This window comes from Ambystoma mexicanum, chromosome 4p, assembly GCF_040938575.1.
Source record: "Ambystoma mexicanum isolate Mex_15411 chromosome 4p, UKY_AmexF1_1, whole genome shotgun sequence".
NCBI lineage: Eukaryota > Metazoa > Chordata > Amphibia > Caudata > Ambystomatidae > Ambystoma > Ambystoma mexicanum.
In genome coordinates, this window is record NC_090927.1 from 744,019,201 (window position 1) to 744,036,228 (window position 17,028).

The window sequence follows — 17,028 nt, forward strand, 5'->3', positions numbered from 1 at the left end:
CTCGCAACAATCGACCAGGGAATCTCTCTTTGAAGAGTCTGTATCCGCTCCCTGCGCAGGAAATCAAATCCCTGCTGGAGAAAGGCGCCATAGAATTGGTGCCTGTAGTGTAGAGGAACAAGGGATGGTATTCCCCTCATCTCAGGAAAGGGGGGATTCACGTCTACCCCTACCTTGACGATTGGTTGATCAGGGCACGCTCTCTCGAGCAAGTCCTGAATCATCTGTCAGTCACCTGCCACTCCCTTCACAGGCTGGGCTTCTCCCTCAACTTAAAGAAGTCTCACTTGACGCCAACCCAGCGGTTCCAGTACATCGGAGCAGCGCTCGACACATCCCTGGGGCAGTGTTTCCCTCCCCAGGTTAGGGCTCACCACATTCTGCAGATGGTGCATAAGTTTCAACATGCTCAGAGTCTCCCGGCGTTCGAGTTCTTGAAGTTGCTCGGCCTCCTGGCATCCTGCATTCTCCTGGTGCCAGAGGCCAGGCTGTGGATGAGATCTCTGCAGTGGACTCTCAAGATGCAGCGGTCGCAGTTCTTAGGCAGGATGTCGGATCCCGTTCAGGTGCCCCCCTCGGTCGCCCAGGATCTTCTGTGGTGGGCCGTCAAAGGCAATCTGATGAAGGGGGCTCCATTTTGGCTACCCTGGCCGAAGGTGACGATCATGACGGACGCATCCCTCACGGGATGGGGAGCTCATGCCAACGAGTTGACAGTCAGCGGTCGTTGGTCTCTGTCGGAGTCCAGACTCCATATCAATCTGTTGGAGCTGAGGGTCATCAGGCTAGCTCTGAAGGCTTTTCTGCCGACTGTGCGAGAAAAGAATGTCCTGATTCTGACAGACAACACAGTGGCCATGCACTACCTCAACAAAATGGGGGAGGGCAGGGTCACTTCCTCTGTGCAGAGAGGCAATGCAGCTCCGGTTCTGGGCCATCCAGCAGGAAATTTCAATCTCGGCTGTTCATCTGGCCGGAGACGAAAAAGAGGCGACGGACGCTCTGAGTAGGCAATGCACTGTCTCTCACGAGTGGGAGCTGGCTCGGGAGATTCTCCTGGAGATCTTCGCCCTTTGGGGGACCCTTCAAGTGGATCTCTACGCCACCAGTGTCAACCGGAAGTGCGAAAGATTCTGCTCGCGGGAATTTCCTCCAAGAGGAGCCTTACGCGACGCGTTCGTAGTGGCATGGTCCTTCCCACTGCCGTACGCGTTTCATCCAGTCCCCGTCATTCCGCAAGTGCTGAGGTGGTTACGGAGGTTCGGTTCCCGAATGATCCTCATTGCTCTGGCATGGGCCAGGAGAACTCGAAACCCGGACCTTCTTGACATGTCCATCTGCCGTCCACGCCGTCTTCCCTACCGAGACGATCTGCTCTCATGGGAGGGGGGGTCAGGTTCTCCATCCAGAGGTCAAGTCCCTCAACCTTCATGCTTGGCTTCTGAACGGTTGAGGTATAAGGATTGGGACCTCACTGAAAATGTGATGGAGGTGTTGCTTTCGGCCAAAAGGCCTGTAACAAAGTCCCTGTACCGTTGCCGTTGGAGAAAGTTCTGCGACTGGTGCTGAGTTGAGAATGTGGATCCTTTTTCATGTGCCATTCCTGTGGTTCTGTCTTTTTTTTGCTTTTTTTTGGGACCTGTTAGTGGGTGCCATTAAGGGTTACCTGGCGATGCTGTCCATATTTAAGCGCTCGTCTGAGGAGTGTTCTTATTTTAAGATTCCTTTGATTTCTCAGTTTCTGAAAGGGCTCACTAATGTGTTCCCACCGTCACCTTTCCAGGTGCCCGGTTGGGATTTGAACCTAGTTCTAAAATTCCTAATCGGAGCTCCGTTTGAGCCTTTACATTCTTGTCCTTTGAGACTGTTGACTTTGAAAACTGTATTTTTAGTTGCGGTCACTTCAGCTCGCAGAGTGAGTGAGTTGTAGGCACTTTCCGTTAAGCCACCCTTTACGGGGTTCCAGAAGGACAGGGTTGTCCTTAGGGTTCGTCCTCCTTTTCTTCCGAAAGTGGCATCGGAATTTAATTTAAGCCAGAATGTTATTCTTCCGGCGTTCTATGCTCCTCCGCATCCTGGTAAGGAAGAGGAGAGGCTCCATAGGTTGGATCGTAGGAGAGCTTTAATTTTCTACATCTCTCGCATGTCCCGGGTCAGAGTGGACTATCAGCTCTTTATAGGATATGCTGGAAGGCGTTTGGGACATGCTGTTACTAAACAGACTTTTTCTGGATGGATTATCTTGACAATTTCTGAATGTTACCGCTTGGGGGGTAAGGGCCCTCCGGTAGGTTTGAGCCTATTCTACCAGGGGTGTGGCTGCCTCTACTCTGCAGAGAAAAAGTGGCTCTGCAGAGGCGTGTTCCCATTCGTAACATTTGTGAAGCAGCCACATGGTCCTCTGTCCATACTTTTGTAAAACATTATTCCCTGGATTCTATCCATGGGCAAGATTTGGCCTTTGGCAAGGCGGTCCTTTATTCTGCAATTTAATTGGGCATTCTAAATTCCTACATTCTAAATTCTTTTCCCACCTCCTTGCATTGGTACTGCTTTGGGAGTCTGTCATAGATCTGGAATACGTCAGAGGAACCAATCCCTTCGAAGAACAATCTTACCTGGTAACGTTCTTTCGATGGGATGTTCCGACAACGTATTCCACATCATACCCTCCCAACCTGCCCCGCTACAGAATTTCTTATGCGATTGCAGCTTACGTTTCCGCAAGGCTTTCTGTGGCCATACTGGCAGAAGATTGGTGCCACACGTTCTGGGGAAAAAACTACAACTGAGGCTACGGGTGTCGTGCGTCCTACTTATAACATTCGGTGATGTCGGCTCGACTGAGGCCCTCGAGGACAGCATATCGACGTCATCGACGCAGGACCCAGACGCTGAAAATTTTCCAAAGCAGCACAGCTGTGGTGATTACCAGTCATAGATGTGTTATACGTCGTCAGAACATCCCATCGAAAGAACGTGTTACGCTCACCTGGCTCCCACAGGGGCGTCGATTGGAACTGGACAGCTGCGGTTTCCACCCACGTGACGCGTAGTACCGAAATGACAGACTGGACTGGCCAACCTAATCTCGTCTGCTTGACCCGAAGAAGTATTCTCTTGAAAGTGGAGAAAGGGAATTAGCCACCCGTGGATTTGAGTGATACTCTCCTCCCCCCTCAACCCCTCCCACTGTTCTCTCCTCTAATCACCTCCGATGTTTCCTTTTATATTCTCACCTTAGGATTTTAAAAGATGAGCTCTCCATCCTGCATAGAATGCAGGGGCGCGTGGATAACCAGTTACTTCACTGGTCCGAAGGAATTGGAGAGTTCCAGAACAATATTGACTCTGAGGTTCCTGGCGAGGAGCCGTAAGTATATAGTTCACAAGAGTTCAAAATGTCTGACTTTCACTCTTGTCTGATTCCTTGCAGTTTGCAGCTTGACCCTAGAGAAGATTGCCTCGTGCGGCTGGTAAAGTTCAGGTAAGAGTCTGTATTATACAACACTGTCCGGTAAATGACACCTGTATGTAATCTGTTGCTTTCTCCCTTATTACAGGTGCAGAGTGAGAAATTATGGTGTTTTGAGGAATAATACCTCCGGCGGTAAAATCAGGCAAGTCTATTAAGGTGAAAGGGATTCCCTTGGTTTGTTCTTTCGGCTCACCTGGCTGTCTTTTTGTTCCGCTTAGGTGCCGGAGTTCGGCGAAGATGAATGGAGGCTGCGCCGGCCCGTGGTGATGAAGAATGCTTCCGGCGGTAAAATCAGGTAAGTCTATTATGGTGACTAATATCACCTTATTATTCTCTTGGCTCACCTTGCTGTTCTTTATTCCCTTTAGGTGGCGGAGTTTGGCGAAGAAATGAAGACAGAGGTGGATCGTGGAGGTGCTGCGAAGACTGGCGAGTATAGCGCCGCGCTGCAGCAGGCGATGCAACGCGCATCAAATAATGTTTTTCTTCCTTTTCGAAGACGCGATGGACCCAGAATCAGGTGAGGAAATAAGTATTGTGCTTGTTCTAACCTTTTTCCTTCTTTCTCCCTTTTTTCTAGGAGCTCCAGACTCGAGGCGGGCGTGGCAGAAGACTGGATGTTGGCTTGCAGGCACGGTGAGCGTTACGCTGCAGGATGCAGAATAACGCAAAGCGTGAGCTGCTCTTCGGGCGTGGTTTAAATAGCCTTCAAAGTAGTCCCAGGTAAGAAGTTCCCAAGACCACACCCGAGTAAGAAAATAGTCCCTGAAATAAAGTAGTCCCCCTTCAGACTTCACATTGGCTTGAATGCTGAGCAGCATGGTCTGCATGAGGTAAGTGAAAGCAAATGAGCCTGGCTATGGCGCCAGGACTGACCCTTTCTATGAGCCTGACTGTACCCAGATAGCCCCTAGCCGGGGCTGCTGGGTTTTTCCCAAGTATCTGGATGCCTGCTCCCGGGACAGATGGATCTGGTCCGGATGCCCGGGGGTAGGAATCATGACAGCACGTTACCAGGTAAGAAAGTAACTTGTTCTTCTATCCGCCGCCACCACATGGCGTCTATTGAACAAAGCATCTCTCCTAGGTATATAGCAAATTCCTGATTACATGTACAAAAGCTTTCACATAATTTCCAATTGTACTTTATAGTTTTGTGTATATTTGATTCCTTGAATCTAAGAATGTTAATCCTTGAAGCAATATGCTTGCTATTGACTGACCTGTGGTTTAAGAGATGTGTTTAAAGTGTTCAATTAATTAAATGTATGAAATGGATAACTTTGTCTATATGGAATAGATTTAAACGGAAATGTTAAATTTAAATCTGATAAAAAGATCATTTTTGAAAGAGTATATCGATTTCATGAATGGTGATGGCAAATACTTTGCATGTGAATGTATTGCAACTCTATTGTGTTGATGTATCTATTATAATTAGTTGGAACGTTTGTGTACTTCCAGTTTATGAATAACTATGTATATAAGGTTTGCTCAAACTATCTTAAGCATTTAGTAAAACAAAGTTAGCGACCAGGAAGTGTAATTCCATTCGTGCGCGCACGCATGAGCATTCCTGCTTCAGGGAAAGGGCTAAATCTGAAAGCCAGAAGGTGGTAGCACAGCATAGGTTTCTAGGAATTTCCGAACAAAAACCTGAATCAAGCCCTTAAAATGTGTACTTATAATGTAAGATTATATGGCTTATTTGCAGGACCAGAAATGATGTATCATGAGCTACATAATCCAATACCACACGAGCAAGTAAATAACAGACTTCACGAATCAGCCAGCCATGTTCTGCCAAGTCATGGTAGCGAACGTCAACAGCAGTGTAAACGGAGTCCAGTTGAAACAGAGTGGAAGGTTCCAGATAGTTCATGCCATCGAAATACTGTAGAGGTAAATTTTTATGCTCTAATATTCCACATTGAATACTTTCTTGCATAGTCGCTCCAATTTCAGTGTGGCTTAACGCAAGATATTCTAGTTTTTATTAGCAATATTCTGAAACACTTGTATCTGAGTTTTGCATTTTCTACTTGTGAAATCTGCTGGCGAAGGCGGGTATTGAAATTGTTTTCAGAGTTTAAAGTACATTTCTGCGGTACCCCATTAGTTTCCCAATGACATGCCCTTTCCTTCTTTCTATTGGTTGTCATCCATGCGCATATTGCTTCGTTTTGGATTAGCTCCAAATGTAGACTGAATCCAAAGTGAGGTCAAACTGGCTGCAACTCGGCTCATTTGCATCCATGCATCCTTTCTTTGTTTTCCTCCTTCCTCCGAATCGATGTATCTCTTACTATTGTATTTTTGTTGTTTATTTGCTTGTGATACAACTGGAGACCCTTGGGGCTTTATCTGTGCAAACAATGAAAATGTCATACATGTATGTGTCCACACCAGCTGTTTGGTGCCTGGGTTTGAATCCTTTCACTAACATCTGAGCATCTTGTCCGACCATACAAGTCACCAGGTACTTACCATTGCACAGGTTTGTGAAGGATGGCCAGGCTCCGTCTACAACCCAGTGCACCACTTGTACAATCTCTGTTCTTCCACGGTTGGTTACAAGGACCAGAATATGCTAAGATATCTAGCGTGCTTGCTTATGATGTATGGAAAACCCACTGTTAACCCATATCTGTTCCCTGAGAGGAGGGGATGGAAAATGAAGAGTTCTGGGTCATAGTGTGAGTGTTGTCCTCTGAGCACAAGTCGTCGTCCTCTGCAGCGAATTACAGCGTTTGATAACTCTGGGCGTCCAGAGTAATGCACCATTTCTTCAAGTAGAAAAAATGTCCACTTTGGGGAGGAATTAAGAACAGACCTTTACCTTCTCCTGCCTACAGCCGCATGGAGCGTGAAGGTTTCACACAATCTTAAAATGAGCTAAGCAGGCACCAGTGCCACCAACCTAATCCCCAGCTTCTGAGGGTCCTCTGCAAGAAAGATTGGTCTTTGGGCCTACTCTACTATTGAGACTGAGCAAACCTTCTGAAAAGTGGTCTGTGGGCTGCTGTGAATTTACTAGTGATATTTAGGTAGGTTTGCAGGTTTCTGTGAATTTTCCTTTCTGGCAAAATTTCCTTTAAGAGCCTTAAATGTTTAGGGATGTCTAGGAGCAATTCTGGTAGGTTTGGGCTGATTCTTTGGGGCCTGGGGAGGGCTGCAGGCAAAGGGAATTGATACTCTCGACAGATTAAAACTTCAGGAAGGGAGAGAAAGTTTAGGGGAAAGGGATGGGTCCAGTGAAAATTAGTTGTGGAGTTAGGAAAAGGAAACAACAGGAAATAAGTACAGACACAGGTATGATTTGCAGAGTTCAACAACTTTATTGAAATGTCTCTTGCAAGTCTCTGTTCTGCTGGTCGTACTGGGCTATCTGGACGCGGACATTTTATACTTCAAAGGATTGCAAAGACTTCAACCTGGTATGAAGCCAGGACTTTAAAGACAATGTTATTGTTGGAGTAAATACATTTTACAATATATTTATGACAATGTTATTGTTGGAGTAAATACATTTTACAGTATATTTATATTTCTCCCCTTCATTCATTTTTAGAAAATACTATACTAATTAGAAGCCATATCCCCCCACTACCCAGAAGACCTACATATTGCGGGAGCGCACGCGTTTGCACACACGCTTTTGGAAGCCGCTTGCAAGTTACTGTTCTGCGGTTTCGGTGGCGCAGGTGGAGGGCTGTGGGTTAATTTCTCCTCTGTCAACGGAGATGGGTAAAGCCAAAGTTTTAAATTGTTTTATGTGTTTTTATGAATGCAAAGGTTGAAGAAAAACATTGGCACATAGGCATCTCTGGGTGGAATTAATATTGTGGTTTGAACACCGTATGTGACATTTATATCGTAACACCCTTTGCGCATCTTAAGTGAAAGGACATTTCCTTATACGCCAATTTAGGCCGATATAACAGCAACATATTTTTTATTGAGATTGTGAGCCGGCTAATCTTTCCTGGATTAACTACAGGAGAGGACAGAGATTTCTGTATACCGAGCGCTGTACTTAGATTAGCAGAGGCAATACTACAGCTGGAGGTACATAGAATTATGATATAGTAAATAATTAAGATGGTCCTGAAACTTGGATCACAAACGGAAAAGGGGTAAAGGCACTACAGGTGCCACCCCTATTAAGGTCTCAAAAAAATTAACCCCTAGGGAAATCCCTAACAAAGGCATAATTGATTCACTTACGGTGGAGCAACCTAAAATCTCGGAATACCTGACAAAAAAGAAAGCTGAAAAAGCATGCTCCACAGAGGGGATGGCCCACCAATTGGAAACCAGCACTATATTTGATAACAATTCCCTCCTAAACCTTTGTAAGGATTTTAGGCGGCATTCAATGGGTCTCCCGTCAGATCGTCATACGGTTGATGGTGTATCCCTCTCAAATATGCAACATGATTTTCAGCGTCATTCAATGGAGGCTGCTAATGTAGGGAATACGCTATTAACTAACATAAGTATCGAGAATATGGTTGAGATCAATAATCTAATAGGTTCTAATTTGTCAATGACCCCTGATTTAGAAAAGTTGGTGCAAGACAACACATCATATGATGAAGAAGAAAACGGTGCATGGTGTGAGTCTGACTTGTTAGTAGATAGCACGTATAAATGTAAAAATGGATACACTGACTAAGACGGGTGTTTTATTGGGCATATGTACTAAGATGATGAACGAGCAACAGGTATTAAGAGTTGGTGGGAATTGTGAACAAAAATATGAAAGCAATTAATTTGCAGGCAGATGATGATAACCAGAAAGAATGTACTGAAGCAAAAATGTGTACAAAGGAGGTAATGGGAGACAAGTTAAGTGCATTATACATGTTGGTTAATGAACATGGAGAGAACTATGAAGGAGAGATGGAACAGATGAGCACACATGAAATTGTAACTGACCTAGAAAGTAGTAGAATTATAGAGGTGGATGGGGAGGGAGAAATTAAGTGCTCTCAGGGACATAAAAGACGAGCCTATCGAAAAAGAAACTACAGAAAGGGAAGCAAAAGTAAAGTAGGCAAACCTAGAAAGAAGAATACAGCTAAAAATAATAGCATTGCTCTGCCCGAGACCTCCTTAAATGACATGAAATGTATAGAGATGGTAAATGGATTTGAGCTTAACTCGGGTGGTATAATGCGAAAACGACAAGAGGGGGTATGAATGATTGGCTTAAGGGAAACGCAAAGGGAAAGAGGGAGGGAATAGATAGAGAGGTACCTAATACAGGAACTTTGGATACAAGTGAGCCTATGGAAGCTCCTGCTGGAGTAGGCATAGATAACTCTGAACAGCTGGAGTATACCGAGGTAGGAATCCGATTCCTCGGTGTACAGATAAACATGGAAAGGGTAGATCTTAATCAGAGATAAGGAGATATATAGTGGAGAAATGAAGAGGTTGGCGATGAGCAGGAACATCAATGATAAAGAGAAAGAAAGTTGGAAACTAAGGGAGATCGAGAAAAAAGGGTGATCAATAGAGGAAAGAGTATTCATGTCCCCCAAAGAGGATAGGCCTTATTTAAACCGAGGATGGCTACTTAACCATCTACATACAGTCCCCAAATTACAATATATAAAAACCTCTGATATAGATAGGGTCATTTTACCAGAGTCCGGAAGCTGGGAAAATTGGTCGATCATTCAATTTGAAACAGTTATTGTTGAATTGATCAATGACCACTGGAAAGAGCTATGGAACAGAGATTTTGAAATCATTGTATGTAATAATATAGGGAGCACTCCTGAGTTGAATAGTAACAACTTGCAAGGATCGAAGTAAGCCAGTTTGGTAGCAATGAAATGGGTCCCTGATGAGAATGTTGAGATAAGGAGGAGATTGCCACCACTACTACAATATCTTGGAATAGCACGGGCTTCCAGTCTTTATTGCATAAGGATAGTATTGCTGTTTTGAAAATTTGTGGCATTTTTGCCCTACAAGAAACCTGGGCACAGGGAAATATACTTGTAGATGGGTATGATATTCTGACTAAATCTGCCATTGTGGGTATAAGAGGTAGACCGAAAGGGAAGCAGTGTATGGGTAAAAAAAACATTTGAAGGTCAGGGAATATGATAAATATGGTGACTGACTGTCCTGTGTGTAGTCATAGGCAACTTTGTTATTGGTGAGGAACTGCTATTGATCAATGTATTTTCTGGTTTGCTGGGAGTCCATTTAAAGGAGGCTGGGAAGATCATAACGGACACTATGGAAGGAATGGCATAACAAATCCCCTTAAGCAAATATGATAATGGGGGACCTCAATGCCTATTGTGATGTGGCTAGGGCAAGGTTGGAAGACTGGGATGAATTGTGTGGGGATTATGAGCTATCCTCCAAAGGTGACCTGGGAAACCTAGGTTCTCAACAAAATCACCTTCCTCAAATTTCTATGAGATTAACCTGGCTAAATATGTTACAGGGTAGGGAACTTGATTATCTAGAACCAGGAATTGAGGTTGCTACCCGACATGGACCAAGGGGAGAGTTGATTACCGGCTGGACTACGTGTTTGTAAATAATGGGCTGAGAAAATATATAAAAGGATTCGAACATATGCCATCTATCCATAGTGACCATAACATTCTAAAATGCACACTTAAAGGTCCTCAACGGTGTAGGAGGAATAGTGATGCATGTATGAACTTCCAAAGTAATTTGAGTGGGAATAGGATATGTTGGACTGAATCTAATTAGGTTGATAAAATGTTTAGTATCTTACAAATAAGCGGGCAAGAGTTGGCTTTGAATGGCCGGATAGTTATTGGCGACTTATTGGGGATGATACAAATGACGAATAGCAGAATCTCCATTAGAAAAAAAGGACTGAGAACAAACATAGAAATACCTAGGATTGCCAGATAGATGCCAAATAAGAGGTTAAGGGTGAAATAAAAAGTACAAAGAGAGATGTGAATTAGAATGAGAAGGAAAGAAGTCAAAGAATCTCCAAGATCTGCATGAAATTTAAGAATTGGCTTAGGGTTTATAAGAATAACCTACACAATGCTAATTGGAAAATTATATTTAAGCTCTGTAGGACCTATGATGCAAAAATATGCGGGTACCTTTACCGGAAATATATTATCTAAGAAGAACATACCGATGTTAATGTAATATCTATAGAAGCTTGGCCAGAGTACATATTGGCATTCCACTTTGAGGAAAATAAGTACCAACATATAATTGAGATAAGATGGACAACTGAGGAAGTTATATTCCCCTTTGGATTAGATGATGTGTTAAAGATCATAAAAAAGATTAAATCTTCTAGGGGTCCGGGCCCAGATGAACTAGCTAACATTGTGTTAAAACGCAACCCAGAAAAATTTGCAGCCATCCTGTTAGAACTATATTCTTGGATCTGGAAATATGGTAAGATACCGGACAGCTGGAGAGAGGCAATATTCATCCCAGTTTATAAAAAAAGGGGGAAGAACGTGCCCAAAAAAATATAGGTTAACAACCATGGCAGACTCTAGCCGCAACATTTTTTGCTCCCTATTTCTACAAATTATAAACCTATGGAGTAAAGATAATAAACTTATATCACCCCTGCAAACCGGTTTTAGAGCAGGTTTCAGTACCATTGATAATACGGTAACATTAAAATATGTTGTTGCTGATGCAATTAAGAAAAAGACAACTCTATGCCTATTTTGTAGATTTCTCTACAGAATTTGATTGCGTAGATGGAGAAAGATTGGTTCCCTGTGTTAATATCCCTGCAAAAATATCGCCATACAAAAATATCGCCATATTTTTGCGGCGCTATTAAGGCATGGAACCTGCGGGGGACAGCTCCCGCAACTCCCATATTTTAAAGGGAGCGGGGAACACCCCTGCATCCCCCGCCCCCAAAACCCCCAAATAGTATCCCCACTAAAAATATCGCCTGTGGCCGTTCCAGACGACCATATATACAGCAATATTTTTGGTGGGGATATTACCCGATACCGAAAGATTGTGGGGAAAATTTGAAAAATGGAAAATGTGCCCCATAGTTCTACACTTTTTAAAAGAAATGTATAGGGAGACAACAGTAACTATATGCGTGAATAAAGGAATGGAAAGGTCTTCTATTAAAACTAATATGGGCCTCAAGCAGGGCTGTGTGACATTGCCTACCTTATATAACTTATGTGTCTGATATAGGAGAAAGATTTGATGGTATAAATAACTTCCCTCCTAAGATTGGAGATTTATCTATAGGTTTGATGTCGTATGCGGATGACACGATCCTTATAGATAAAACCCCTGTAGGACTCAAGAGGATGCTTAATGTCCTGCATAGGTATGCTAACCTAAATAACTTAACTATCAACGTGGGGAAATCTAAGATACTCATATTTGGGGGTAAGACAGGGGAAGAAGGAAAACTGTAAATATAGATGGAAAGTTGATACTTGATATTGATGTGGTGGAAACCTACCCATATTTGGGGTTTCCGGTTAGGCATTACCCCCGAGAGACTAATATGAGTATATGATAGAGAGAAAGGTGGCCAAAAAATGTAATGTTATGAGAGCCCATAGATCTACAAAGAGGGGTTATTCGATTGAGGGACTGTTGGAAATGTATAAGACCAGTATTATACCTGGATCCATGTATGCGTAGGAAACTGTTGCATCTAGGTTTACTATTACGCCCATTAGATTCAAATTAAGTCTGACTTCCTTTTTGACCTTTTGGAAAATAAGATGTTGCAAATTATTCATAAAAATGACAGTCGAAGTAAGCATGCAAGCAGCCTGATGAATATTATGGGTATGATGGTGAACAGACCAATATGCTCTGGAGGATCTGACAAACACTTTTCACTTTCTTGAAAGAGATCAATATGCAATTGCCTAAAGAGACTGAATGTAAATTGTCTGTATAATACTCTGAAAAAGAAAGCTATCCATTGGGATTTAATAATCTGGATAGATTAGCTAAAAAGAGTAGATTTTCTACATACTGCCTTCAAGGAATGTTACCTAATAATCCTTGCAACTATTTGAAGGTCGGTAACAGGGAATTTTCTAGGTTTATATTGTTGCTAAATTTTCGGAAAAATCTCAAAACCCCCCTCTTCAAATAATCCACTGCGTACCAGACAAAAATCCCAACTACATACTTGAGCGAATTGTCCCGTGATTATGTGTTTTGTACCAACTGTTTATATGTTAACACCCTGATGCTTGCGAGCGACTGGCGCTATATAAATAAATAAGGTTCAATATGCTACCCAGTTATGAATATGTGGGAGCCTGGAGTGGAGTCCCCATTGAAAAAAGAACGTGCAGGCTCTGCAAAGTGGAGGTGGAAACTTTGAGGCACTTATTAACTGCCTGTATAAAACTGGAGGAATGGTATCATGCAGGGTACAATGACCTGGTAACGGACAAGAGAATGATCAAGTCTGATCAGGTTTGGTCTGAAATTTGCATGGCAGAGCCTATTGTGTATATGGGAGCTGCATTTTATGTTTGGAAAAGAATTTTATTGGAATGGGAAAAATTGAGACTGGATAAATTAAACAGCAGAAACGTAGGAAATATAGTAAGGGAGAATAATATTGAATACATACCAATAGATGAAAGCTGATGTATGGCAATAGGAAGGAATAGTCAAAAGCTACCCCTATTTTTAGACACACTGTCGGTACGTACAAGCTGCAGCATAGGCTAGTTTTAGCAAATATTAGCCAAGGAAAGATCACAGAGAAGGGAAGTATATCCACAGTGGTATATTTTAATTAGTCACTGGACAAACATCTAAAAAGACCAGGGACAGAAAGGTCTAGATGAGGCAAAATCAATCACAAAAGTAGTCATACATTTCGTGTGGGTTAGTAGCAGAAGAATAGTGCGGCAGAAAAATAAAGGCTCATTGTCATGTACTAGGAATAGTAGCAGGCGTTTATTATCGACACACAACCGTGAGTGTTTCTGGTTCGGAGCATAGTTAGCCAACAAAACTTCGTGTTGGAGGCAAGTTGTCTGAAGGGAGCAAACTGTCGTCAGGACACTGTAGATGGAAAGGTAATAGAGTATACCTATAGGAAAAGATGACAAGGGAATTGTCAGGGGGGGTTATCTGAGAGGGAATTGTCTCAAAAATCAATTGGGTGAATGTTGCAGTTGTAGGACCTACCTTTGTTTCATAAGGTGTCGTCTTGGAATAGAGAAAAATTTGGTGAATCGCTGTCTGAAGTACTGGTGGGGTATTATTGGAGAAAGGATCCTGCAGTGGCTAAGATCTATGGAAAGGGATGGGTGTTAGTCTAGAGATAGTGCAATTAATATACTAATAATAGTTTTGTGGTAGTGTGGACAATGAACCTACCTTAGGTGTTATAAAATAACATCCAGTCGGGTGACGCTGTGTTGACAACATCGAAGATTGTGATTAGCTGCGTTGGGATGAATGGAGTTTCAGGGCATCAAAAATGTAGGCAGCTATATTCCTAAAGAAAAGGAAGGGTATTTTGGTTTTATAGTCGAAGGCTGCAAGGCGCAACAGCGTTGAGGTGCTGAGTCAAAGCAAAATTGCCACATGAACTAAAGTGGGATTTCATCCCCTAAGTCTAGGACAGGAAATGGAGTCTGTGTTGAATTGTTTTAGACCGAAGTGGTAATGTGGTGAACTAAGGCTGGATTTCTTGCCCTGGGTATAGGGCAGGAAATAGTTTAATTATTAGACCGAATTGGAATTATGGTGTGTCTGGTGGGGCAGCTCAAGAGGTGCAGGGTGAGTTGCAAGTGACTTGAGGTACTGGAAGCCTTAGTGTCCATGCCGTATCAGGACGCGCGTGTGTTCATTGCTGCAACAAATAGGGCTGAGTGGAAAAATAGCGGTGTTATAGCTAAATGCTTGATTCTGGTTTTTTTTCACAAAACACGGCAGTGTTGAATAATTATGTGAAAACGCTGAGAGGATCACATGAATCAAGGTAATGGATCGTGAAGTGAGCTAGGCATTGTGAGCGGACAGGTGAACAATTACTCACCTGTGGAGGACGAGCTGTATCGCTTGGTAAAAGGAAAGCCCTCTGACTGGAGCCGTATCGCGCTCGGAATGAGCGCTTCTTCTTCGCGCATGCCTGTGACGCGTTGTCTTTCCAGCCAATAATTATATCGGGAAAAGCCTATTGAAAGACTTTGAAAACCGTTATTGTGCGATGCTGCGCTGAGCCACGGACGTTGGTATACTGATGTCGGGGTGCAGCAGAATGGGGAGTCGGCGTTCTGTAGATGTATACTGTCAATTGGGGGTGTTAAAGCCAGTCCAATTGTTAATAGCAAAATAGCTTATTTGATACAAGAACAAGTAATGACAAGGAATATAATTCTTAAAGCATTTGAGCAAGCAAGAAAAGATTGATGTGAGCATGTGTGCTTCAATTTCAACAGTGTGGCGTTGTTATATGCATAACACGGAATATATCAAATACTGTCTTTGATGAAGATAATTAGACATGGTGATACGGATTTCTGATGTTTGTTAATCTGCTTAGAATCACATGCTGTGCATAGTCCAACATCCAGTGGTCACTGCGGAGTATTGCATTTTGTTTTTCGTAGTCGAAAAGGGGACGTCGACGAGGTGTGTCTGTAACACTATCCCTATAGTGACGTGCAGTGTACCCACAACCCTTCACCCGTCGAGGTACCTCAGATTGTTTTTTTCCGCCCAGTTATTGGTCGCCTTTATGCGGAGCTCCTCGAGAGACATTGCAAATTCATTTCTTCGACCCTTGGTCGTTTATTATTATTATTAACTATCACATAGATCCCTCCCTCGACGTAGCTGCCAAGCTGTTCTCCGCCGAGCAAGATCTTCGACGGAGGGACAAGCGGAGGAGATCCTTCGGCGCTGCCGAACACGTGGCCGGGCCTCGCCGGCCTTACACAGTAGGGAGAGTGGGGTTGTTGGTCATTTCTTTGTTAACACTCTGAGAATGCCTTTCTCTTTCCCCTCCCTCTCTTTCGAGGTTGTAATCCATTTCATGCCCTCAGCTATGGAGAGGACGCCCTTTAGGTTTTGCCCACGTTGCAAGGGCAAGTTTACCTGGAAGGACAAGCACAAACGGTGTAACTGTTGCTTGCCCCTCGATCACAAAGAGGACGGCTGTGCGGCCTGTAAGTTACTTAAACCCAAAACTTTAAAGGACCACAGGGTCAAAAGGTGGGCAGCCTATGCGATGTCTAGGTCTGACTCCTCACCAACTGCCGCCGAATGTGACAAGGACAGTGATTACACGGCCTCCGCAACGGAGGTTGTAGACCTCTCGAAGGAGCGTTCCCGCTTCTCATCGTCCGTCCCCGGCCCCCACAAGCCCGGCTTACGCCCCGCTTATGGGGATGAACACCCCAACGACAAGGACGAACACAGAAAAACACATAAGCACATACCCCACGGCCTCGCATTCGTCGAAGGCAGCCTTAACGTCAACGGAGGCGTCGGGCCCACCGGCGTCTTCCGCTGACCGTAAGGTTCGCAAGCCCTCCCCGCCACCGCTTCCGCAACTGGTCTCTCTGTAAATAAGGGTGCTAACCCCAAATCCTCAGGTGATGCGCCTCGCAAGAGTGCGTACGTTGCCAGTAAAGACTCGGCACCGCCTAGCGCGACGGCGAGCGATCCCTCGACGGAGAAGCTGATTGCCGAAAGCCTCGCGTGTATATCTTCTAAAGATGGCCAGAGACAGACGACGGGTAACACGTTGAAAACGGCTCACAAGGCCAAAGAAACACCGAGGACGCCGGAGGGTAGGCTGGGACAGCTCCCACCGTCGACGGAAGACCCTACCCTGCGAGAGGGTTTCTCAGAAGGCAAAGGGACTCTATCTTCGACGCTATGGGACAGAACTAAGCAACTACAGGGAGAGGGAACTCCCTTTTCACTCCCAGACCGCTCTGGCCTACCTTACTGGACTGCAGAGAGGTTCCAGTCATGTATGGACAAGCTAGACAGGTTCATGGCCATCCCAGAAAATGGGACACCCAAGAGGCCAAGGGAGGTACTCCAGGAGGGGCCAAGGGCTAAATACCCAAAGCTCTTTAACCCCCTACAGGAAGACATGAACTCTTACGACCTCACTGAAGAGGACTCACTTCCAGGAAGAGGATGAGTTTGTGAATAATGAAGACCAACAAGAGGGAGAAGGTTTTCATGATGACACTAACATAGGTGAGGAGGGCTACGAGGGTCCTCCCAGGTGAAGGGGGCTTACAGCCCTGGCAGTCGCCATCAGGGTCTACAGATCCCGACTTTGTAGACATTTCTTCTCCTCAGACCACACCGGTCAGAACCCATCTCCAGTAGACGATCAGCCCACCTTCAATGCGCTACTGAGGAAGGCAGCAGCACATTTTGAAGTTGAAACTGGGGAGGTCACCCCAGATACTGATTTCGTCGAGAGGATTATTAAAGAAAAACCTCCCACTAGTCAAACTATTCCTATCCTCGCCTCGGTTAAGAGACGACTCACCCCATCGCTGTCCACCCCCGCGCTG

At 44.3% G+C, this 17,028-nt stretch overlaps 1 protein-coding gene across 6 annotated transcripts in view; it reads left to right on the forward strand.

Moving 5' to 3' along the window:
* Positions 1–17,028, forward strand: part of TTK (TTK protein kinase) — a 1,085,566-nt gene that overhangs the window by 456,015 nt on the left and 612,523 nt on the right. For all 6 annotated transcript variants that reach the window (XM_069606303.1, XM_069606306.1, XM_069606304.1 and 3 more), the window contains exon 11: positions 5,193–5,380. In XM_069606303.1, coding sequence (XP_069462404.1) covers positions 5,193–5,380 — 188 coding nt within the window. The remainder of the gene's footprint in view (positions 1–5,192; positions 5,381–17,028) is intronic.